Consider the following 22209-nt stretch of genomic DNA (forward strand, 5'->3'; position numbering starts at 1 on the left):
GGCCTGTGCCCACCTCAGCTGGAAGGGGAGGGGGAACCTCCAGGTTGCTGCTATTGTGAGGCTCAGAGCAGCCCCTGAGCCAGCTGGGCCCACCCCCAGCCTGCTGGCCCCGCCCCAGCCTGCTGGCCCCGCCCCCAGCCTGCTGGCCCCGCCCCCAGCCTGCTGGCCCCGCCCCCAGCCCTGCCCTCAGCCCCGAGCCTGCTGGCCCCGCCCCAGCCCTGCCCCCAGCCGGCTGGCCCCGCCCCCAGCCCTGCCCTCAGCCCCGAGTCTGCTGGCCCCGCCCCCAGCCCTGCCCCCAGTCTGCTGGCCCCGCCCCCCCGCCCCGTCCCTGCTCCAGGTGAGTGGCGGTTGACAGGTGCAGGGGCTGTCACGTGGTGACATCGCAATGGGTCAGTTACATCAATCAGCTCCCCGCCCCGCCCCCTCCGCCGCGCAGGCGCGCCCGCCGCCTGTTCTGATTGGAGGAGAGCTGTGGATCTGACGTCAGTGGCTGATCAGGTGATCGCGGAGGCAAAATGGCGTCAGTGGCGGAGATGTTCGATGTGAGCTGGGAGGGTGAGTGAGAGAGAGAGCGGCAGGACCGGCCCGAGAGTCCCGCGCGGCCGGCCGGGAGACATCAGCATGGGGAATAAACAATGATTGCGGCTTAAGATGATGGAGGCGACACGATAATTGGGGGGGGGGGGAGATGATGAGGACGTGACAGGTGGGAGATGGTGCTGGGGGGGGGGGGGGGGGAGAGGGTGAGAGACAGGGGAGTGAGGTGGGGGGGAGATGTGGGAGGTGGAGACGGGAATGGGTGGGGAATGGGTGGGGGGTGAGTGGGGGGGGGGAGAGCATGATGGGGGAGAGAGATGATGGGGGAATGGAGATGGGGGAATGGGTGTGGGGGGCAGAGACGGGGCAATGGGTGGGTGGAGACGGGCGACTGTTGGGGGGGGGGAGAAAGTGATGGGGGAGCAGGGTACGGGAGAATCATGGAGGGGGGAATCACATGCAGAATCATAGAATTTACAATGCAGAAGGAGGCCATTCGGCCCAACGAGTCTGCACCGGCTCTTGGAAAGAGCACCCTACTCAAGGTCAACACCTCCACCCTATCCCCATAACCCAGTAACCCCACCCAACACTAAGGGCAATTTTGGACACTAAGGGCAATTTACCACGGCCAATCCACCTAACCTGCACATCTTTGGACTGTGGGAGGAAACCGGAGCACCCGTAGGAAACCCATGCACACATGGGGAGAACGTGCAGACTCCGCACAGAGAGTGACCCAAGCCGGAATCGAACCTGGGACCCTGGAGCTGTGAAGCAATTGTGCTAACCACTATGCTACTGTGCTGCAGGAAGTGTGTCTAGCTGCAGCTCCTGTTAGACTGCTTGACAGTTCTGGGGCTGCGGATGGAGTCATTTTGGAGCAATCATGATGCTGAGGAAGTTGTGGATAGCATGTCACACCGCAGATAAAAAGTACTGAGGAAGATAGGAAATGGGTGACCACCAGGCAGAGGAAGAGTAGGAAGGCAGTGCTGGGGTATCCTGCGATCATCTCACTCCAAAACAGGTATGCCGTTTTGGATACTGTTGGGGGAGATGGCTCAGCAGGGGAAGGCAGCAGTAGCCAGGTTCATGGCACTGTGGCTGGCTTTGCTGCGCAAGAGGGCAGGGAAAAGAATGGTGGTGCTATAGTGATAGGGGATTCGATTGTATGGGGAATAGACAGGTGTTTCTGTGGATGCAAACAAGACTCCAGGAGCCTCCGGATGAACAGGATGAATGCGTGGCTTGAGAGATGGTGCAGGAGGGAGGGATTCAGATTTTTGGCATATTGGAACCGGTTCTGGGAGAGGTGGGACCATTACAAATCGGACGGTCTACACCTGGGCAGGACTGGAACCAATGTCCTAGGGGGGGCTTGTTTGCTGGTGCTGTTGGGGAGGGTTTAAACTAATATGCCAGGGGGAGGGGAACTTATGTAAGTAGTTAGAGAAAGAGGGAGCAAGGACAAAAACAAAAGGTCGAAAAGGGAATAAGAAAAGTGATAGGCGAAGAAACGAAGGGCAAAATTCAAACTGGGCAAAAGAGGAAAATATTGGGAGCAAGACAAACAATGTGAAAAAGACCAATTTAAAGGCTCTGTGCCTTAATGCACGGAGCATTTGCAATAAAATGGATGAACTAATCGTGCAGATAGATATAAATGGGTATGATACAATTGGGATTACGGCGATGTGGCTGCAGGGTGACCAGGGATGGGAACTAAATGTCCCAGGGTATTCAGTATTGAGGAAGGACAAGCATAAAAGAAAAGGTGGAGGCGTGGCACTGCTGGTTAAAGAGGAAATTAACACAATAGTGAGAAAGGATCTTAGCTCTGACAATGTGGAGTCTGTATGGGTAGAGTTGAGAAATACCATGGGGCAAAAAATATTCGTAGGTATCATATATAGACCCCAAACTGCAGTGGTGATGTTGGGAATGGCATGAAACAGGAAATTAGAGACGCATACAATAAAGGAACATCTGCAATTATGGGTGATTTTAATCTGCATATAGATTGGGCAAATCAAATCAGTAACAATACCGTAGAGGAGGAATTCCTGGAGTGTTTACGGGCTGGTTTTCTTGACCAATATGTGGAGGAACCAACTAGAGAGCAGGCCACCTTAGATTGGGTACTGTGTAATGAGAAGGGAATCATTGCCAATCTGGCTGTGCGCGACCCCTTGGGGATGAGCGCCATAATATGATAGAATTTTTTATCAAGATGAAATGAAAATCACTTATTGTCACAAGTAGGCTTCAATGAAGTTACTGTGAAAAGCCCCTAGTCGCCACATTCTGGCGCCCGTTCGGGGAGGGCGGTACGGGAATTGAACCCGCGCTGCTGGCCTTGGTCTGCTTTACAAGCCAGCTATTTAGCCCATTGTGAGATGGAGTGTGAAGTAGTCGATTTGGAGACTAGGGTGCTGAATCTTAATAAAGGGAATTATGAGTTGGCCTTGATAGATTGGGAAGAGTTACTTAAAGGGATGACAGTGGATAGGCAATAGGACATTCAAGGAATGCATGTGGAAACTGCAGCAACTGTTCATTCCTGTCTGGCACAAAAGCAAAATGGGTAAGAGGGCCAATCCGTGGCTTACAGAGGAAATTAGAAATAGTATCCGATCCAAGGAAGAAGCATACAGATTGGCCAAGAAAAATAATAGGTCTGAGGATTGGGAGCAGTTTAGAATTCAGGAAAGAAGGACGAAGGGATTGATTAAGAAGGGGAAAGTATAGTACGAAAGTAAGCTTGCAGAGAACATAAAGGCTGACACTAAGAGTTTCTATAAATATGTGAAGACAAAGAGATTGGTAAAGAGAAATGTAGGTCCTTTACAGACAGAAACAGGGGCATGTTTAGTAAGGGACAAAGAAATGGCTGAACAATTGAACAATACTTTGGTTCTGTCTTCACAAAAGAGGACTCAAATCAGATACTCAAAATATTGGAGAATGAAAGGTTTAGTGAGAGAGAAGAACTGAGGGAGATCAATATTAGTAGAGAAATGGTGCTGGGAAAATTGATGGGATTGAAGGCAGATAAATCCCCAGGACCTGATAATCTGCATCCCAGAGTGCTTAAAGAGATGGCTCGGGAAATAGTGGATGCATTGGTGGTCATCTTCTGGGATTCAATAGACTCTGGAACTGTCCCTGCAGATTGGAGGGTAGCTAATGTCACTCCAATATTCAAAGAGGGAGGCAGAGAGAAAACAGGGAATTGTAGATCAGTAAGCCTAACATCAGTGGTAGGGAACATTTTTGAATCCATTATCAAGGACTTTATAGCAGAACATTTAGAAAGCAGTGGCAGGATCAATCAGAGTCAGCATGGATTTATGAAGGGGAAATCATGCTTGATGAGTCTGTTGGAATTTTTTTGAAGATGTAACAAGTACAGTTGACAAGGGGGAGCCAGTCGATGTGGTATATTTAGTCTTTCAGAAGGCGTTTGACAAAAGTCCTGCATAATAATCTTTATCGTCACAAGTAGGCTTCTCACCATAACCCCTGATCCCCTTATTAATCAAGAACCTATCTATCTCTGTCTTAAAGACACTCAGTGGTTTGGCCTCCACAGCCCTCTGCGGCAAAGAATTCCACAGATTCACCATCCACCACTGCAATGAAGTTACTCTGCAAAGCCCCAGTCACCACATTCGGGCGTCTGTTCAGCTACACAGAGGGAGAAGTCAGAATGTCCAATTCACCTAACCGCGTCTTTTGGGAGGAAACCAGAGCACCTGGAGGAAACCCACGCAGACACAGGGAGAACGTGCAGATTCCGCACAGATAGTGATCCAAGCCGGGAATCGAACCTGGGACCCTGGCGCTGTGAAGCAACAGTGCTACCCACTGTGCTGCCCCTGCATAAGAGATTATTGTGCAAGATTAAAGCGCGTGGGATTGGGGGAAGTGTGTTTAGGTGGATAGAAAACTGTTCAGCAGAGAGGAAACAAAGGGTAGCACAGTGGGTAGCACTATTGCTTCACAGCGCCAGGGTCTAAAGGCCTCCTCCTGCTCCTAGCTTCTATGTATCTATGTGAGAGATAGGAAGATAGTATCTCTGTGAGAGAGAGGAAGATAGTGGAACGTGAGGCGAGGGAGTGGCCGGAGCAAGGGATAGGAAGAGGGGGTCGGGGGGGTGAGGGAGGGAGAGAGACGGGGGAGCAAAGGGGGGGGGGGGGAAGAGAGAGAGACGGGAGAATGGAGCCTAGCGAGACATGGGGGAATGGAGCGGAGATAAAAAGGACAGGGGAGTTGGGGAAAACGGGGTGGGGAGAGAGTCATGAAAGGGAGAGAGCAACAGGGATTTGGGGGGGTGAGAGACGGGGGAGCAGGCGAGAGAGATATGGGGAGGTGTGAGTGGCGGGAAGAGAGAGATGGGGAGGGGCGAGAGTGGCAGGGAGAGAGGCATGGGTAGAGACGTGGAAGGGCAAGAATGGCGGGGGAGAGAGGAGTGGGGTGGAGTGCGAGACAGGAGAGAGGGAGTGGGAGGGAGCGACGGGGAGAGAGACTGGGGAGGAGTGAGAAACGGAAGAGCGGCGGGGGAGAGAGATGGGGAGCGGGCAAGATGAGAGAGAATGGGGTGGAGAGAGAGCCGAGGGAGCGGAGAGGGGGGGGGGGCTGCGGAGAGGAGAGAGAAAAACAGTGGGGAAGAGTGTGCAGCTACAGAGACTGGGGGTGTGACGGGAGGGGGGGAGGTAAAGGATGGGTGGCACAGTGGTTAGCACTGCTGCCTCACACCGCCAGGAACCCGGGTTCAATTCCGGCCTTGGGTGACTGTGGAGTTTGCACATTCTCCCCGTGTCTGCTCCCGTTTCATCTCATAGTTCAAAGATGTGCAGCTTAGGTGGGTTGGCAATGATCGATGTGCGAGGTTACGTGGATAGGCGAGGGAGTGGGCCAAAGTAGTGTACTCTTTGGATGGTCGGTGCAGACCCGATGGATCGAATGAAGACCTCCTGCATTGTAGGGAATCTTTGGGGATGGTGAAGGCGAGGGGAGGGAAGGGTGAGGAAGGGAGTGGTATGGGGGGGGGAAAGTGTGTGGTGAGGGGGCGATGGAGGAGGGGTTAGGGTGAGTAGGCCATTCGAGCCTGCTCTTCCATTATATGATCATGGCTGGTTATCTGCCTCAACTCCACTTTCCCACTGCTCCCTATGACCGTTTGATTTCCTGAGAGATGAGTATTCTGTCTATCTCAGCTTTGAATATATTCATGGATGCAGCATCCAGAGCTCTCTGGGATAACAAATTCCCCAGATTCACAACACCTTTGAATGAAGAATCTCAGTGATGTAGTTAACAAAGAGTCATCCAGACTCCAAACATTTGCTCCATTCTCTCTCCGCAGATGTTAGACCTTCTGAGATTGTCCTGCATGTTCTGTCTTTGTTTTGGTGATGTAGTTGTTTGTGGGGATCTATCTATGTGCCAATTGGCCGGTGCATTTCTTACCTTGACAACGCGGTAAAAGTGCTTCAGCTGCGAAGTGCTTTGGCATGTCCTGTGGTTGTGAAAGTTGCTACTTGGAGCACATTTTAATGCGTAGTCACTTGTAACCTGTTCTTGTGATGGTGATTTAAGAGATAAATATTGGGCTGTTCTGGAGATGAGTGCTGTGGGATCTTTCACTCGAGCAGGCAAATGGGGCCTCGGTTTAACGCCTCATTCAGAGGATGATTCCTCTGAGCAGCACTCCCTCGATTTGTACTTGTGACATGAGTGGGACAGTTGTCACAACAAAAAGTAAAGGATCAAAACCATTTGCCTTTTAATTACTGAGAAGTCGCTGCTGAAATTAAAAACACTTCTGTGGAATAATACTGGAGGCAGATGAGAACTGTTGATGCTCACATTTGTGATGCCCAATGCATGGAGTGAGCTGACAATAGGGACTTCTCGAGAGTGATACATCTTGACATACATCTACATGGTCCTCATTCCTGCAGATTGCTCACAGTCCAGGATACAGTAGTCATACAGCACAGAAACTGGCCCTTCAGCCCACCTTGTCTATACCTATCATTGAAAATAGGAACAGGAGGAGGCCATTCAGCTCTTTGAGCCTGCTCCACCATTCGTTTTGATCATGGCTAATCATCCAACTCAATAGCCTAATCCCGCTTTTCCCCCATATCCTTCGATCCCCTTCACCCCAAGTGCTATATCCAATTGCTACTTGAAAATATGCAATGTTTTGGCCTCAACTACTTCCTGTGGGAACAAATTCCGCAGGCCGACCACTTCTAAATGGTCTACTGCCTATCCTCAGACTGACCCCTGGTTCTGGACCCACCCACCATCGGGAACATCCATAGTTTTCCATGAGATCCCCCTTCATTTTTCTGAATCCCAGCAAATACAATCCTAACTGATTCAATCTCTCTTCATACTTCAAACCCGCCATCCCAGGAATCAGTCTGGTAAACCATCAAGGCGCTCTCTCTATTGCTAGACATCCTTCCTCAGATAAGGAGACCAAAACTGCCCACAATATTCTAGGTGTGGCCTCACCAAGACCCTGTATAATTGCAGCAAGACATCCCTGCTCCTGTACTCGAATCCTCTCGCAATGAAAGCCAACATACCATTTGCCTCATTTACCGCCTGTTGTACCTGTGCGCTTACCTTCAGCGACTGGTGTACGAGGACACCCAGGTCTCGTTGCACATTCCCCTCTCTTAATTTATGGCCGTTCAGGTAATAGTCTGCGCCTTGTTTTTGCTACCAAAATGGTTAACCTCACATTTCTCGAAATTATACTGCATCTGCCATTCATTTCCCACTCACTCAACTTGTCCAAGTCACACTGAAGGATCTCGGCATCCTCCTCACAGCTCACTCGTCCGTCCAACTTGGTGTCATCTGCAAATTTGGAAATGTTACATTTAGTTCCTTCATCCAAATCATTAATATATATTGTGAATAGTTCGGGCCCTAGCACTGATCCCTGTGGTACCCCACTAGTCACTGCCTGCCAATTTGAAAAAGACTTATTAATTCCTAGTCTTTGTTTCCGGTCTGCCAACTAGTTTTCTATCCAGCTCAATACACTACCCCTAACCCCATGCACTTTAATTTTGCACACTAATCTCTTATGCGGGACGTTGTCAAAAGCCTTCTGAAAGTCCAAATATACCACATCCACTGGCTCCCCCTCATCAGCTCTACTGGTTACGTCCTCGAAGACTTCCAGTAGATTTGTCAAGCATGATTTCCCCCTCATAAATCCATGCTGACTCCGTCCGATCCTGCCACTATTTTCCAAGTGCTCTGCTATAAAACCTTTGATAATGGATTCTAAAATTTTCTCCACTTCCGACGTCAGACTTGCTGGTCTATAATTCAGTAATTCCTCTCTGCCTCCCTTTTTGAATATTGGAGTGACATTAGCTACCCTCCAATCTGCAGGGACTGTTCCAGAGTCTATAAGAATCCTGCAATGCATTCACTATTTCTCGAGCCACTTCCTTAAGCACTCTAGGATGTAGATTATTAGGCCCTGGTGCTGGCCTCCATTTTGAAGATGAGAAAAACAGGCTGAAGCAAGCCTCGCAGGCCAGATTTTGAAAGCTCTGTATAAAGATCAATAATAGATAAGACCAGCCCTGCCGTGGCCATTTTCATGTCAAACAAGGTGAAGTCTCCGTGGCCTCGCCTACTCATTGGCAGTCTCCAGACTGGCTGTGCCTAGATCAGTTTGTGCATTCCATATGCTGGAAGCTGTAACTGTTTCTGCAACTTTCTCATCAATGGCCTGAGTTATAGCTCAGCACTCACTCCAACAATTTTTGCCTGAAGATCTCCTACCGTGATGCCATTACTCAACTTTTGTATTATTGCAAAGCACGTTATCATCGCAAGCTATTCTTTTTTAAGTTTGAACATTCCATAAAAGCTTTACAAAGATTTATTAGCATGCCTATGGATTCTGCTGCAATATGACCTTGATGGAATTTGTTATTTTCTTCACCAAGCCAAACACTTGCTGGATTCAAGTTTAGGCATTGGATGCAAGACAAATGCTTTCTTATAGACCTGGCACAAACTACGCTTTCAATCTTACTCTTGCGTAAGATACAGTGCATTGAAAGAAAGAATTGCATTTCTATAGTTCTTCTCACGACCTCATGACATTCTAAAGTGCTTTACAATGAAAGAAGTACTTTTGAATTGTAGCTCCTGCTGTAATATGGCATAAACAGCAGCCAATCTGTTTTTGGTGATGTTTATTAAGGGATGGGTATTGACTCGGGCACGAGTGAGAATTCCCCTGCTCTTCTACACGGTGCCACGGAATGTTCAACATCCACCTGAGAGACCAGACTGAACCGTGGTTTGATGTCCCATTTGAAAGACAACACCTCTGACACTGCAGTACTCCCTCAGTACTGCAGTAGGAGTGCCAGCCTGGATTATGTGATCAGGTCTCTGGAGTGGACACTTTAGTTTTACTATGAAATGTGTCATCTCACCTCCTGGGCTCACAAAGCTAATAGGGTTGAACGATTGGCATTCCTTCCACCAGCTTTAGGAATTACTCCTTCCACCACCAACGCACAGTGTTAGGGATGGACAGTACATGCTCGACTTGCCAATGATACCCACACCCAAAAAAGCATTGCTGATTCTCCCACCTTTTTTGCTCTTCATGCAGTAAATAGAGGCATGCAACAGTGAACCAGAAATTGCTGATCTCTTTTGATTGGAAACTCTCATAGTCTGGATTTTTGGTGGGAAGAGATGCAGCAGGTTTAAGGCTCTATATTTGAATGCTGCTGCCCCTGTAAAAATCTCCATTTTGGTGTATTGCCTCTGCCCAATTTGCTGTTGTGACTGTGATACCTGTTGTCTTGATATGCAAAATGCCCACTGCAGTTCATAAGAGAAGGGTAAGGGTGTTCCCAGTCTGTAACATGCAGCAATCAAACTTGCAACTTGACATTCCTAGTGTCGTTTACTGACATACATGTATTAATTTTTTTGAGAAACTGATGAGAAAATTGTCGTCCTCCTATTTCACACATTTTCAAATCGCCAAATTTCCTGGTTATTATATTTTTGCATGAATTAAATTTCTTCCTTTGCTCCTTCCTCAAAAGTATGTTTTCTAATTTTTCAGACATGCGTGACAAGCTGAGGAAATGGCGAGATGAAAACTACCGCAACAGTGAGCAGATAGTGGAAGTCGGAGAAGAGCTATTAAGTGACTATGCTTCAAAACTTGGAGATGACAGTGAGTATGGAACTAGAGGATGGAGGATAGAAATTGTGCTTCCCTCATATCAATGATGGCATTCATTCTGAACTGAACAAGTAAATGACCCCAAAGACCACAAACAGATTGGTTCTCCTCAAGGTTGATGGTATGCTTGCTGTATATCTGCGAAGCCACCAGTATTTCATACCATATAAATGTATAAGCCCAGTGGCTAGTTGGTAGGAAAGGAAAAACCAATTCTTCTCGGCCGAGCTTTATTTCCACTCATAAACCTGTTTCCCCTTTATAGACTTTGGGGCAATCCAACAAACAATTAATAGATTAATCAAATTAACAAGTTAAATCGGGGGTGCCCTTTAAACCAACGAAAGACAAAGTCACAAAGTAAACTTACAAAACTTCAAATTAAAATGTGTTTCTGGGGGGTTAATGTTGCATTCAAACCCCCCCCTGGTTCCCACTGGTCACGGACGGATTCCCCTTTTTACAATTTAGGGCAACAATAGGTTTGAATGAACAAATTAACCATTAGCAAATTAACAGATTTAAAGGGTGGGGGTGTTAATCCCTTAAAGGGGCACTAACAAAGAAAAAATCTCAAAAGGAAAGTACTCGTAGAAGGATGAGGGGGGATCTTATTGAAACTTAGAGGATACAGCGAGGTCAGGATAGAGTGGACGTGGAGAGGATGTTTCCACTTGTAGGAAAAACTAGAATCAGAAGACACAATCTCAAGACTAAAGGGACTATCCTTTAAAACAGAGATGAGTTGGAATTTCTTCAGCCAGAGGGTGGTGAATCTGTGGATCTCTTTGCCGCAGAGTGCCTTTAAGACAAAGACAGAATCGTTCTTGATTAATAAGGGGATAAGGGGTTGTGGGGAGAAGGCAGGAGAATGGAGATGAGAAAAATATCAGCCATGATTAAATGGTGGAGCGGACTCGATGGGCCGGGTGGCCTAATTCTGCTCCTATGTCTTATGGTCTGAAGTTTAAAAATATGGTTCTGGGGGTCAGTGATGCACCCCAGCCCCCATGGTGCCCACCGTTGATACGCTTTTGAGGGTCAAATGAACAAATTAGGCAAAATTAAGCAAGGTACATTAATTAAGACCAAGATCACAACGGAAAATTACCAAATCAAAGCAAAATGTGGTTCTGCGTGTCAGCGATGTACCCCAGTCCCTGCGATGCCCACCAGTCACCCAGTGATGTGCTTAACCGATTAACCTCTAATTAATAACTTAATCTCTTGTTGACTATTAACTATTTTCGATCTAACAGTAAAATGACCTGTGCCTGAAATATCCACGGATCAAAAATGATAATGACAAAATAACAGAAATGGGAAGTAAGGAAATCAATAGGAAGGGCCCTGACAGTAGTTGAAAATAAACCTTTTGCGAGACCATGGGGAAGGACTAGGGGTGTGTGATTGATTAGTTAGCTCTTTCAAAAGAACCAACACAGACACCATGGGTCAAATGTGATGTCTGATTCTGGGGAAGTGACCAATTTCAAAATTCAAATTGAGTTTTTTTCAAGGTTAGAGTCACATGAATTTGAAGAAGGAGATACATATTCTTCTCACCCTACTCTCTTGCTCACATCACACATTTCAGAGTGACCACTGCAGTTTATCTAGGGTTTTTCATTATTAATGTGGACATAGGAATGAGAAAGTGTGACAGCAACATGAGAAGAAGGCAGGGAGTAGTGCAGACAGACAGTGCGTATGGATATAGGAGTTTAATACGTTCTGTAGATTACAGATATTCAATTGTACATTTCCTACAGCAGTGAGATCTGATGTTAGAAACTTGTCCAGTTCTGGATGTTCATCTTGTTTGCAGCCATTCTTGGAAAAAACTTGGATAACCAGGTGGTGAAGCCTGATCTTCATTCACTTCCAGGCATTTATTTCGCGAGAAAAATTGTATACCATGCACTCCGCTCCTTTAGCCAATTCCTATTAGTATAGGGAGCCTGTAGTTATTACCCTCCACCTGAATACAATTGCAGCAGGCATCCATCTCCCTCCTGAAGAAGGATAAAGACCCAACAGTGTCCAGAGTGAGGGTCGTACCGGACGGTTTTGCTGCTCACTGTGGATGCGAAGCTATTGGCTAAGATCTTCGTGTTGAGTTTGGAGCCCTGTCTCGGAGGAAGTGGGAGAGGATCAAATAGGCTTTGTGGAGGACAGAAAACTGTCATCCAACGTGACGTGGCTGCTCAACATAGTTCCTACCCCAGCGGTGGGGCCGGAACCAGAGATGATCGTGCCTCTGGCCACAGAAAAAGCATTTGATAGTGTTGAGTGGAGCTATCTTTTCGCGGTTCTGGAGACGCTTTGTTGGGTTCTGGGTTTGTCGTAGGAGCGGCAGTTGTACAAAGCCCCATCTGCTAGTGTGCGCACCAACACCACGAGTTAGGGGTTATTTTGGGCTGCATATGGGTACAAGGCAAGGGCGTCCTATGTCTCCTCTTCTCTTTGCAATGGCGATCGAGACATTGGCTATTGCTCTGAGGGCCTCGGAAAAGTGGAGAGGAATTGTGAGAAGTGGGTTAGAACGCACAGCCGAATTTGATGCGTTCAGATACTTCCAGATACGGGATATTGTTTGACAGACATTTCCAGCATTCCAGGTAGCGACGCCGTCTACTTTCTTGGAGAAGATTCTCTCCTGTGTGGGGTCAGATGAGGACAGCATGCCCGGGATATATGGATGGATCTTGTGGGACGAGCAGGTCTCGATAGAAGAGGTGCGTGGAGGAGCTGGTACCCATGTTGGAGGAGGAGGTGTGAAGTGAGTCCCTCCGTAGGGTGGATGCTACGTAATGCTGTGCAAGGTTGAGCTTGAAACAGCTCTAGGTCATGTTTAGGGTTCACCTCACCAAGGCCAGAATGAGTCGTTTTTTTGCTGAGGTTGAAGATAGTTGCGAGCGGTGTTCAAGAGGACCCGTGAACCATTCGCACATGTTCTAGCCCTGTCCCAAATTGGTGGTGTCTTTCTTCACCATATTAGCAATCCTGAATGTTGATTTCGAGCCCTGTCCATCAGCAGCTGTATTTGGGGTGGGGCAGGCAGGAGCTGAGGATGGGCGTGTGGGGGGCTGCACTACATTCGCCTCGTTGATTGCTCGGAGACGATGTCTGCTGAGCTGGAGACCGGCGACGCCTTGGCGTGGCGAGGTGACTTAATGGAGTTTTTGCACCTCAAGAAGGTCATGTCAATGAGGAGGTTGATTGATGGCGGCCTTTCATTTTGTAAAGGAATTGGTCACTATTAGCTGTTAGTGAGGGGTGGGTGGGTGGGTGGTATCTCTGTTACTGGGTTATTGTTACTGTTGTGGGTTGTAATTTTTTGATACAAGTGTTGGTTTTGTTTCGTTCTGTAATTTTTTGATATAAAATGTTAAAAGTTCAAGAAAAACTTTTTCAAAAAAAAGTTTCATTCATGTTGGTTGTGATCTTAAAAAACATTCAGGCAGAAACCAGAGTTAGTCACAAAGTAGATAAAGAATTCAGGAATATTATATTGCTGAGATGTACTTAGACTCTGGATAATTTGACTTGTGTCAAGGTGATGATGTTTCCATTGAGCATCATTGCCACTGTCAGGCATTCGTTCTTCAAAGTATTTATACGTTTTTACACCTGTGGTCCCGTTTCATCCCAGAACCTATTACTTACCTAAAATACAAGCAAAATACAGCAGATTCCGGAAATCTAGGAAAGTAGGAACGGGAATGGGCCATTCAGCGCCTCGAGCCTGTCCCGCCATTCAGTAAGATCATGGTTCATCGGTGACCTAACACCATATACCTGCCTTTGGCCCATATCCCTTAAAAATCTACCGCACCCGAGGTTAGGGGAGGGGGACAGGGCTACATTAGAAGGAGCGATAGTGGAGCAGGAAATAAATGATGCAATTGGGAGGATGCAGTCGGGGAAGGTGGCAGGGCAGGATGGGTTTCCGGTGGAATATTATAAAAAATTCAAGGATAAGCTGGCACCCCTGATGGTGGGGATATTTGAAGAGGCGATAGGGAAGGAGGTGTTGCCACAAACCTTGGGGCAGGCATCGATTTCCCTGCTGCTTAAAAAAAGTAAGGATCTGACGGAGTGTGGGTCGTATAGCCTATATCACTTCTGAATGTGGACGCACAAGTATTGGCGAAGGTACTGGCGGGTAGGCTGGAGGAGAAGGTGAAGATCAGATGGGGTTCGTGAGAGGGAGGCAGCTCTTTCCAAACATTAGAAGGGTATTGAATGTCGTTATGGCACCGGCGGAGGGGAAGGAAACAGAGGTGGTTGTGGCATTGAACGCTGAGAAGGCGTTTGACCGGGTAGAATGGGGGTACTTGATGGCAGTTCTGGAGCAGTTTGGGATTAGACCAAGATTTGTGAATTGGGTAAAGCTACTATATAAGGAGCCGAGGGCGAATGTCCGCACAAACAACATCAGCTCGAGGTACTTTTCTCTCCACCGTGGGACTAGGCAGGGATGTCCTATGACCCCCCTGCTGTTTGCACTCGCGATTGAGCCGTTGGCCATCGCAGTAAGAAGTTTGGAGGTATGGAAAGGAATAGTGCAGGGGGGGATACAACATAGGGTGTCCTTATATGCTGATGACTTGCTGTTAGACATGTAGGAACCGTGTGTGTCGATAGGGGGAACATTGGAGCTGCTTCGAGTGTTTGGGTCTTTCTTGCGGTACAAGCTGAATCTAGACAAGAGTGAGTATTTTGTGGTGTCTCGGCCGGGGGCGGGGGTGGGGGGCTGCCATTCCGTAGGGCAGGGACTCACTGTAGGTACTTGGGGGTGCAGGTTGCCCGGGAGTGGTGGGGGCTCCGCAGGTACAACATTTCTAGTTTGGTGGGGAGAGTGAAAGCTGATCTGGCACGGTGGGATGGTCTCCCTCTGTCACTGGCGGGTCGGGTACAGGCGATTAAAATGAACGTGTTGCCGCGATTTCTGTTTATTTGTCAATGCCTGCCGATTTTCCTGCCAAAGGCTTTTTTCAGAGAGATTGAGGGAAGGATTACGTCGTTCATATGGGGAGGGAAGGTGGCCAGAGTTGGATAAGTGCTGCTACAGAGGGGAAGGCAGGCAGGGGGTTTGGGTCTTCCGAACCTGATGTATTACTATTGGGCGACGAATGTGGAGAAGGTGCGGAGCTGGGTAAGAGGGGTTGATTCCCAGTGGGTCAGAATGGAGGAGAGTTTATGCAAGGGGTCGGGATTGAAAGCACTAGCAACAGCGCCGCTCCCGATGGCCCCAGGGAAATACTCAGGGAGTCCGGTAATAATAGCTTCATTGAGAATTTGGAGGCAGTTTCGCCAACACTTCGGGTTGGGGGCAGGGTCAAGGGAAATGCCAATTCGGGGGAACCACAGATTTGAGCCAGGGAGGTGGGATGGAAATTTTCAGAAATGGGAGGAGAAGGGGATTAAGACACTGCAAGATTTGTTTCTTAGGGGTCGGTTTGCAGGATTGAAGGAGCTGGAAGTGAAGTATGGGGTGGAGCAGGGGGAAATGTTTAGATACATGCAGATTCGGGATTTTGCCAGAAAGGAGATACAGAACTTTCTGGAGGAGCCGGCCTCCACATTGCTGGAGGAGGTGCTGACGACCGGGGGACTGGAGAAGGGGGTAGTGTCAGCGGTTTATGGAGCTATTTTGGAGGAGGAGAAGGCACCACTGGAAGGGATCAAAGCAAAGTGGGAGGAAGAGTTGGGAGAGGATATGGAGGAGGGTTTCTGGTGTGAGGTGCCCCGGAGAGTGAATGTCTCCACCTCGTGCGAGAGGTTGGGGCTGATCCAGCTGAAGGTGGTATCTCGAGCGCACCTCACGAGGGTGAGGATGAGCCGATTCTTTGAAAGAGTCGAAGATGTGTGTGAACGTTGTGGGGGGGGAGGGGGCGCTTAATCACATTCATATGTTTTGGTCCTGTCCAAAGCTAGAGGGTTACTGGAAGGAGGTTTTTAGGGTAATTTCTAAAGTGGTGCACATGAAATAGGTGGCCAGATTCCAGCCAGGGCTGGAAACGGGTGTGGAGGCAGATGTTGTAGCCTTCACCTTGTTGAACGCCCGAAGGCGGACCCTGATGGGTTGGAGAGCAGCCTGTCTGCCCTGGCATGGCGGGGGAATCTGTTGGAATTCTTGATGCTTGAGAAGGTTAAGTTTGAACTGAGGGGAAGGACAGAAGGGTTCTACAATTCATGGGCATTATTCATTATGCACTTTCAAGAGCTGGATATCATTGAACATTAGTTGGGGGGGTGGGGGGGAGGGTTGGGGGAGGGGGGCGATGGGTGTTAATGGTGGCTATGGGTGATTCCTGATTCCTTTTTGTCATTTGTTTGTGTGAACATGTGGGCGAATGTTTTTGGTTTGGTGGGAGGATGGGATCGTTGTTATTGATATGGGGATTGACATATTTGTTACTGATTGTTGTTATTTACTGATTATTGTTCATTATTGGTGGGTGTAAATTTGGGAGAAAATGCGAAAAAGGAGGAGAATAAAGAAATATATATTTTTAAAAATCTACCGTATCTCAGATTTAAAATGAACAACTGTTCCAGCTTCACCTGCTGTGTGTGGGAGAGAGTTACAAACCTCTACCACCCTTTGAGTGAAGATACTCTTCCTAACAACTCTCCTGAACGGTCTCGCCCTAAATATTTTTGACTGTGCCCTCTAATTTTAGAAATTCCAACTAGTGAAACTAGTTTATCTTTGTATTCTCTTTTTCTGTTAACATCTTGAAGACTTTGATCAAATCACCCCTCGACAGTCTAAGTTCTAGAGGTAACAAGCCTAATTCATGTAATCCCTCCTTGTAACTTAACCCCTGTAGTCCAGGGATCATTTTTGTAAACCTACTTTGCACTCCTTCCAAGGCTAATGTATCCTTCCTAAGTTGTGGTGCCCAGAACTGTCTCACCAAGGTTATGTAAAGCTGCAGCATAACCCCTGTGTCTTTGTACTCCAATCCTCTAGATATAAAGGCTAGCATTCAATTAGCCTCTTTGATTATTTTCTGCACTTGTTCCTGGCATTTTAAAGATCTATGCACCTGGACCCACAAGTCTCTTTGGGCACCTGCTGTACCTAACTTCTTTCCATTTAGAAAGTACTCTGCTCTATCCCTTTTTGGTCCAAAATGGATCACCTCACACTTCTTTATGTTGACTTCCATCTGCTAATATTTTGCCCATTCACCTAGTCTGTCAATATCTCCTTGCAATTTTATGCTACCATCTAGGCTGTCTACAATACCACCAAACTTTATATCATCAGCAAATTTGGATATATGACTTTCTGTGCCATCATCCAAGTCGTTAATGAATAATGTGAATAATTGAGGCTGCAACACAGATCCCTGTGGTAGACCACTGGTCACCTCCTACCAATTAGAGTATTACCCATTATCCCCACTCTCTGTCGCCTGCCACTCAACCAATTTCCTAACCATGTCAATAATTTGCCTCAACACCTAAGTTAACAGTTTCTTATGTGGGACTTCATCAAATGCCTTCCGGAAGTCCATATAAATATCATCCATAGACATTACCCTGTCCACGACCTTACTCACCTCTTCAAAAAATTCAATGAGATTTGTCAGGCATGACCGTCTCTTCACAAATCCATGCTGGCTCTCCCTGACCGACCAAAATATTTCGAGGTGTTCAGTTACCCTATCCCTGAGTATGGACTACAGCAATTTCCCCACCACAGGTATTAGACTAACTGGTCTGTCATTCCCTGGTTTCCCCCTTAAAAAGTGGAATGACATGTGCAATTTTCCAATCCAGAGGGACTATTGAATCTAGGGAACTCTGGAAGATTGTAGTTAGGGCATCTACAATGTGCTCCCCTACGTCCAGGGGATTTGTCACTCTTTAGTTCCATAAATTTCCTAGTTCCTGATGCTGTACTTATGTTAATTGTATTAAGTCCCTGTCCTGTATCACCTATTAATTTTTTCAGAACTTCGGCAGTTATCCTCCTTTTAACCTGAAATACTGAGGCAAAGTAATTGTCCAACATGTCTGCCATTTCTCCATTATCCCTGGCAATATCTCCATTTTCAGCTTTTAGTGGGCCGACATTGCTCTTTCTGTAAGAAAAGCAGGAAAACTCTACTCCCTGTACACAAATGACTGCGTGGCAAAATTTGGGTCGAACTCCATCTACAAGTTTGCTGACGATACAACTATAGTGGGCCGGATCTCGAATAACGTCAGAATATAGGAGGGAGATAAAGAACCTAGTGGAGTGGTGTAGCGACAACAATCTCTCCCTCAATGCCAGCAAAACTAAAGAGCTGGTCATTGACTTCAGGAAGCAAAGTACTGTACACACCCCTGTCAGCATCAACGGGGCCGAGGTGGAGATGGTTAGCCGTTTCAAATTCCTAGGGGTGCATATCTCCAAAAATCTGTCCTGGTCCACCCACGTTGATGCTACCACCAAGAAAGCACAACAGCGCCTATACTTCCTCAGGAAACTAAGGAAATTCGGCATGTCCACATTAACCCTTACCAACTTTTACAGATGCACCATAGAAAGCATCCTATCGGGCTGCTTCACAACCTGATATGGCAACTGCTCGGCCCAGGACCGCAAGAAACTTCAGAGAGTCGTGAACAGCGCCCAGTCCATCACACAAACCTGCCTCCCATCCATTGACTCCATTTACACCACCCGCTGCCTGGGGAAAGCGGGCAGCATAATCAAAGACCCCTCCCACCCGGCTTACTCACTCCAACTTCTCCCATCCGGCAGGAGATACAGAAGTCTGCGAACATGCACGAACAGTATCAAAAACAGCTTCTACCCCGCTGTTGCTAGACTCCTAAATGACCCTCTTATGGACTGACCTCATTAACACTACACCCTGTATGCTTCATCCGATGCCGGTGCTTATGTAGTTACATTGTAGACCTTGTGTTGCCCAATTATGTATTTTCTTTTCTTCCCATGTACTTAATGATCTGTTGAGCTGCTCGCAGAATAATACTTTTCACTGTACCTCTTTACACGTGACAATAAACAAATCCAATCCAAAATGCTGGGAAATCTCAGCCGATCTGGCAGCTTCTGTGCAGCGAGAAACTAAGCTAACATTTTGAGTCCAATATGACCACAGAAGAGTCACTTTGGACTCAAAACTTTAACTCCATTTCACTCCCCACTGCCAGACCTGTTGAATGTTTCCAGCATTCTCTGCGTCACTTACCTTCCCTCAACACCAACTTGCATTTGCAAAGCATCCTTAACATAGCAAAATATCATGGTGGAGGTAATGCAGATCCTACGGGAGTTTGGAGATTTGTCGGGCTATAAGCTCAATGTGGGAAAGAGTGAGCTCTTTGTGATCCATCCGGGGGACCAGGGAAGAGGGATAGACTACCTACCATTGAGGAGGGCAGAAAGGAGCTTTCGATACTTGGGGGTTCAGGTAGCTAGGAGCTGGGGGGCACTGCACAAACTTAATTTGACGCGGATTTTAAAAGGTGGGACATGTTGCCACTCTCGTTGGCGGGTAGGGTACAGTCGGTTAAAATGGTGTTCCTCCCGAGATTTCTTTTTGTATTCCAATGCCTCCCAATTGTGATTACTAAGGCCTTCTTTAAGAGGGTAAGCAGGAGCATTATGGGATTTGTGTGGGCGAGCAAGACCCCGCGGGTAAGGAGGGGGTTCCTGGAGCGTAGCAGAGATAGAGGAGGGTTGGCGTTGCCGAATTTGGCTGGTTACTATTGGGCATCCAACGTGGCAATGATCCGTAAGTGGGTGATGGAGGGAGAGGGGGCGGCGTGGAAGAGGTTGGAGATGGCTTCCTGCAAGGGAACGAGCCTGGGGGCGCTGGTGACGGCACCGCTGCCACTCTCGCCGACAAGGTACACCATGAGCCTGGTGGTGGCGGCAATGCTAAAGTGGAGACGGCACAGGGGTGCGACGGGAGCCCCGGTGGGGTCCCCAATCAGAGACAACCATCGGTTTGTCCCAGGAAGGATGGACGGGGGGTTTCAGAGCTGGCATCGGGCGGGGATTAGAAGAATGGGGGACCTGTTCATTGACGGGACGTTTGCGAGCTTAGGGGCGCTGGAGGAGAAGTTTGGGCTACCCCCGGGAAACGGTTTCAGGTACATGCAAGTGAGGGCGTTTGTGAGGCGGCAGGTGAGGGAATTTCCGCTACTCCCGGCACAGGGGATTCAAGATAGGGTGATTTTGGGCGTATGGATCGGAGAGGGCAAGGTGTCAGCGATATACCAGGAGATGAAAGAAGAGGGGGAGGCTTTGGTAGAGGAGCTGAAGGGTAAATGGGAGGAGGAGTTGGGGGAGGAGATTGAGGAGGGGCTATGGGCTGATGCCCTAAGTAGGGTTAATTCCTCTTCCTTGTGTGCCAGACTTAGCCCGATACAATTTAAGGTGGTTCATAGAGCGCATATGACGGGGGCGAGGCTGAGCAGGTTCATTGGGGTGGAGGACAGATGTGGGAGGTGCTCAGGGAGCCCGGCGAACCATGTCCATATGTTTTCGTCATGCCCGGCACTGGAGGGGTTCTGGAGAGGAGTGGCGGGAGTAATATCCCAGGTGGTGAAAGTCCGGGTCAAGCCAAGCTGGGGGCTAGCACTATTTGGAGTAGTGGACGAGCCGGGAGTACAGGAGGCGAAAGAGGCCGGCATTCTGGCCTTTGCGTCCCTAGTAGCCCGGCGAAGGATCTTGCTAATGTGGAAGGAGGCGAAACTCCCCAGCGTGGAGGCCTGGATAAATGATATGGCTGGGTTTATCAAGTTGGAAAGGATAAGGTTTGCCTTGAGAGGGTCTGCGCAGGGGTTCTACAGGCGGTGGCAACCGTTCCTAGATCATCTCGCGGAGCGTTAGATGAAGATCGGACAGCAGCAACAGCAACCCGGAGGGGGGGGGGGAGGGGGGGGAACATCGTTAGGGGGGGGGGGGTTGTTTGTAAGGTGGAAAATATTGTTGAAAAATTCTTAATAACATTCTTTTAAAAACATAGCAAAATATCCTGAGGTGCATTATTAAACAAAATTTAACATTGAGCCACATAAGGAGATGGAAGGACAAATGACCAAAAGCTTGGTCAGAAGCATGTTTAAAGGATTATCTTCTAGGAGCGGAGAGGTTGCGAGAATTCCGGAGAAGCGAGGTTGGCAGCTGAAAGCTTTGCCGACGGTGGGGATGTGCAAGAGGCCAGGATTAGAAGCGCGCAGAATTCCCGGTAGATTGTGCAGTGGGAGATGGTTACAGAGATGGGGAGGATGCAAAACCTTAGAGGGATTTGAAAACCAGGATGAGAGTCTTCTCCATCTGTTGCGTTTAGTCAAAAAATAAAATGGCCTTCTTTGTAATGTGGAACCACAAACAGCATTCGCAGTATGTGTGATGACTGTTTCCAATGCGCTGCAGCTGGTGGCTGCTGATGGAGCGAATGGGCAGTTTCCGGTGTATGACGGAGAGAAATGAATCTTCAGACACTTTCTCAAGTTGTCGGGTGGAATTTCAGGTTTGTCCGGTTGCTCACAATGATCAGATAGGAATTTCCCTGAGAATTATTATTCTTTAAATTGGCATTGGGGGTGGGAGAGACGGGTAGTTTGGGGCGCCCCAGGAGCTTGTGTGTCAGTTGAGGGTGTGCTGGCTTTTGCGGGTAATATACCCGGGTTTTACCTTGCTATAGGACAGGTCAGATGGACTGACTGGTCATCGTCCTCTGACATCTTTCAAATGTTTGAAAAGGAAAAAAATAAAGATTTGCATTTCTACAGAGTCTTTCAAGAACCCCCCAGCTTGTCCCAAAGCATTTTACAATCAAAGTGCTTAGGAAGTGTAGTCACTGTTGTAGGAAACATGGCAACTAATTTGCACATAGCAACTGCCGCCATCAGCAATACGATTATGGCCTGCTCATGTGTTTTGTTTTAGTGGTGTTGGCTGAGTGATAAATATTGGTCAGAATAATGGGGAAAGGTACCTGCTCTTGGAAATGGTTGCCATGAGATCCTTTCATGAGAGGCCAGAGGGGTCTCTGTTTAATATCTGCTCCGAGAGATGACTGGAAATACAGTAATTGAGGGTGCACAATGTAACAGTGAGCATGATCCAACAGTTAATGATCAGTTGTGTAGGACCGTGTCTTTATTGGCTATAACTTTGCTTTTCTTAAGGGCTGTACTGTGGCGCAGTGGTTAACACTGCTGCCTCACGGCGCTGAGGACTCTGGTTAGATTCCGGCTCCGGGTCACTGTCTGTGTGAAGTTTGCACATTCTCCCCGAGTCTGCCTGGGTCTCACCACCACAACCCAATGATGTGCAGGGGAGGTGGATTGGCCACGCTAATTTGCCCCTTAATTGGAAAAAGAAAAGAATTGGGTACTCTAAATTTGTAAAATAA

At 47.9% G+C, this 22209-nt stretch overlaps 1 protein-coding gene across 1 annotated transcript in view; it reads left to right on the top strand.

Moving 5' to 3' along the window:
* Positions 1–400: 400 nt before the first annotated feature.
* The window catches only part of emc2 (ER membrane protein complex subunit 2), a 119822-nt gene continuing 98013 nt past the window's right edge, over positions 401–22209 (top strand). Inside the window, exons 1-2 of the mRNA XM_072466878.1 lie at positions 401–555; positions 9680–9793. Coding sequence (XP_072322979.1) covers positions 516–555; positions 9680–9793 — 154 coding nt within the window. The 5' untranslated portion in view covers positions 401–515. The remainder of the gene's footprint in view (positions 556–9679; positions 9794–22209) is intronic.

The sequence above is a fragment of the Scyliorhinus torazame genome, chromosome 11, assembly GCF_047496885.1.
Source record: "Scyliorhinus torazame isolate Kashiwa2021f chromosome 11, sScyTor2.1, whole genome shotgun sequence".
Taxonomy (NCBI): Eukaryota; Metazoa; Chordata; class Chondrichthyes; order Carcharhiniformes; family Scyliorhinidae; genus Scyliorhinus; species Scyliorhinus torazame.